Raw genomic sequence first — 3,691 nt, 5'->3', positions numbered from 1 at the left:
ACCAAACGGGTTTCTGGTCCAAAACTGATTCTGGGAACAAAAAACTAGTTCTGGACAGAACCAGAATGGTTTTCATGCAGCACCTAAAACTAACCAAAGTATTCTTTGGAAGACCGTATATATAAATCAGCCAAGGGAATCCTATAAAAAAACAGATCAACTAATTATGATTTAGCCAATCTAATCACTTGATCAGGTTTTGCCGTCAGCGGTTGTACTTACAGCCGATTAACAAAGTTTCAGGGTCTTCTTCACGGGCTCATTTTCATCACGTCAGGGTGATTCATAAAAATGAATTGAGATTTCTATCAAAGAAGCCAAGAAGCTACTTCTAGAGATCTTCCCCAGGGACGAGTGTGTTTCGAACTGCAGGGTGGTCTCTTCTTCGAGGTAACCAACCACTCGGTGGGTGAATTTGGGAGAGATCAGGAAGTAGGCATCGAAGAAGACGCCCTGGACTGCAAGGACGAGTGCACGGCCGCACCATCTTGGCCGCAAAACCTCCATGAAGGTCATGAGGTGCATGCGTTCATTCTCGGCTTCTTCTAGCAGAGCTTTGATCCAACCACCACCGTGCTTGAACCGCCTTAGCGATTTGCAGTGCAGAAGCATTCCTCTGACCATGGCGGGTAAACGCTGCCACGGTCTCTAGCATCATCGCTCGCCAGCCATATCTTCTCTGTTTACAAGAAATAAATGTTCATGCCAAAAACTCTAGGAATGAATCGCACTCTAATGCCCTTACATATCAAAGATACGTATTCAACATAAAAAAACAAGTCCAGCCCCGACGATGGACAGTGGCCGGAAAGAAGACAATCTCCCCCTAATTGCCAATCAGATGCATGAACTCGTATTGTGAATGCATATATACAATGTCAAAAAAAAATAACAAATACTTTGATATTTCATAAAGAAAAGTCCAACATCAACTTCACATGATTTTATAAACATTTGAGGTGTTCCGTTAAAATAAAGATTAATTCTTAACAGCTAGAAGCAAATATAAAACCCCTAAAAAATAAAAAACAAGAAAAGAAAAGGTCGAGTTCACAATTAGCCATTCAAACACCACTCTAAAACTTTGTCCAAGAAATCTCTGTTCATTTCAAAGAGCAATGAGAAAATACTGAGTGGGTCTAACGTTTCACTAAGGCCAAAAAACCGCTCAATTAATTGGCCTACCACCCTTTCGACCAAAAAACAATTGGCTTACCACCTGTCCAAGTCGGACACATGGCAATCGATGAGTGAAGTGGTCTATTGGCCTACGTGGCGTGTCAGACCCACCAAATATTTTCTTTGATAATTCCTTTTTTTGTTTTTTTGGTCTCCACAGGTACAAGTCCACATAAAACATTGACTAGTCCATGCTCAATGGAACACCGAGATCATGCAATCACGCGTTCTAAGCTAAGATATTCTAAAAGATGTCGACATGCCTAGACCTGGTGTGTAGGATCAGCCGATAAGACAACTTTCCGATCCCATACGGCTTTACAATTTTGGATGGAGAACTACGCGTCCACCCCCGAGATTGGTAAACTCATTATGAGCAAAAACAAGTGCGAGATCACTCGCTAAGACTTGTTCATATTGCGATCCTTGCTATAAAAACAAGAGAGAGTTTATGTTTGGATTAGTGGTGCTAGCCCAAAGAGCACACAGCTTTACGTGGGAACAAAAATTACCAGACGAAGAGAAAACTTTAAATATAACATTTTGGGAGATGAATTTATTGTTGTTATTTTTTTTGAAATTAGACATGTTTTAACTTACCAAAGATGAGAACACTTTAAGTTTGGAAAGTGTTTGAGATTTAAGAAATTGTCATTTGAAGTGTTCGATATTTAGGGCGTGCATGATAACCATTCTGTTTCTATGTTTTTCTATTTTTCTGTTCCTGGAAAGAGGTTTGGAACGGAAATCCATTTGGTAACGCAATTTCATTTTTCTATTTCTGGAACAAATTTTGATTTTAGAAATAGGTTTACAACAGAAATGAGAAGTAAATTTTTTCTACTTTTCTATTTCTGGAATTTTTTTCTTGAACGACAGCTACCGACACTCATTAATTATCTAATCGAGAAAATTTTTGTAATTTTTAATGGGATATATATTTTTACCGTAACGTGTGCACACTACGTTATATATTTAATTTGGATATTTATTTGTGATTAATTTGGCTGCTCTTAACCTTTTTTAAGAAAATGGTTCTATTTTAGGTTTTTATTTGAAAATTTTTCCTTATTAATAAGTGTGTTGGAGTGCTCTCTAATAAGACCCTTTTTTTTGTGGGTCGTACCACTTAAAGTTGGACATCCCTTAATTCATTACCTATCCTCCATTCCAACCATTGTCGACGAAAATTCGAGTTGACAAATTTACTTATAAATTTTCAAAATAGTAGCCTAGGGAATATTGTCCAGTCTGCCACTAATCTTTTCAAAATACCAATTAGTAGCCTAGGGAATATTGTCTAGTCTGCCAGTACATGCAACTCGGGCAAAATTCCAAATTCTTTCGCAAAGCCATCTTTTTTCTCGGACACGAAGTAATATTGCGGGTAAATAGACTTGGAAAGGCTATACGTTTCCCATCAACCAAACACAAGTTATGTACAAAACCATGCACGAAACATTAAATCAAGCTATGATTGTTGAACGACAAATGATGATCGGGTAATCCGAATCAATGCATAGTTAAAGATAATAACATAGAATGAAAGCGCGCATGCCTATGTTGCCTGATCGAGCAATCCCCGTTTGAAGACATCCGCTCGCGCAAGAGGGATTAGGTTAAAATTCGGCGGACTCTTGATCTTGGCACGAGAGACTAACCAAGATAGAAATAATCCTTATCTTGACCGAATTTTTGAATCAATCTCGACTTAATCTCCAAACCCGAGTTAATTTGAACTAATTCGATTTAAATCATTGTAATCTAATCATAACTTGTGCCCCACTGAGATTATCCTGTGGACCGCTGCTCGATAAATAATTTTCTTTTATATATAATATACGAGCAAATATTTGCCCTGAAACCATCCTTCTTTTTCTCCAGGCAACACCCCAGCAAGTACTTCTTTTAAGCGTTCCCTTTCCGTGCTGGCTCTTTTTCTAATGCACAGGTGGGTGGGGACCAGCACGCGTCGTCACGTGCTTTTTTTATAACTAAAGACAGAAACAGCAGAAAGCCAATGCTTTTTGTTCCTGTTCTTCTTCAGTTCGAAGTCAATGTCATTCCCAAAGTGGCAAAAAGGTGCTGCTGCTGCTGCTCCCAACCACTGTTGTTTAATAAAAAAAAAACCAAAATGCTAATGAAGAGAAAACTGTCCCCCTCCCCAGAACGTACCTCCTCCTCCTCCTCGTTCACGATCGGACTTTTTCGCCGCAGACCGACCGCACTCGCTTTTCTTCTCGTTCCACAGTTTATTGTATATTTTTTAGTGTATTCTACATTCATTATAACGTGCGCACAATGCATTGTATATTTAATTCTGACCCTTATTCGATATTAATTTAGCCACCCGGAACTTTTATTTTTTAGAAAAGGATTATGCTCCGGTTCTTCATTTGAAATTTTTTTTCCTTATTAATAATTGTGTCGGAGCGCTCTTTAACAAGATCGTTTTTTTAAGACCGTACCAATTAAAGTAGGACATCACCTAATAAATTACCTATTCCCCGTT

At 38.5% G+C, this 3,691-nt stretch overlaps 1 protein-coding gene across 1 annotated transcript; it reads right to left on the bottom strand.

The window, feature by feature from the left end:
• Positions 1 to 273: 273 nt before the first annotated feature.
• LOC115666974 (ubiquinol oxidase 1, mitochondrial-like) lies at positions 274 to 624 on the bottom strand. Its single transcript, XM_030588616.1, has one exon. It carries the CDS (start codon positions 622 to 624, stop codon positions 274 to 276), a length of 351 nt encoding a protein of 116 aa, XP_030444476.1.
• Between the last annotated feature and the right edge of the window lie 3,067 nt (positions 625 to 3,691).

The sequence above is a fragment of the Syzygium oleosum genome, unplaced genomic scaffold (genome assembly GCF_021117445.2).
Source record: "Syzygium oleosum isolate NSW1041296 unplaced genomic scaffold, Sole_v2.1 Sole_v2.13, whole genome shotgun sequence".
Classification (NCBI taxonomy): Eukaryota; Viridiplantae; Streptophyta; class Magnoliopsida; order Myrtales; family Myrtaceae; genus Syzygium; species Syzygium oleosum.
Note: the sequence above shows the minus strand (reverse complement) of the source record. Positions and strands in the feature narration are given on the sequence as shown.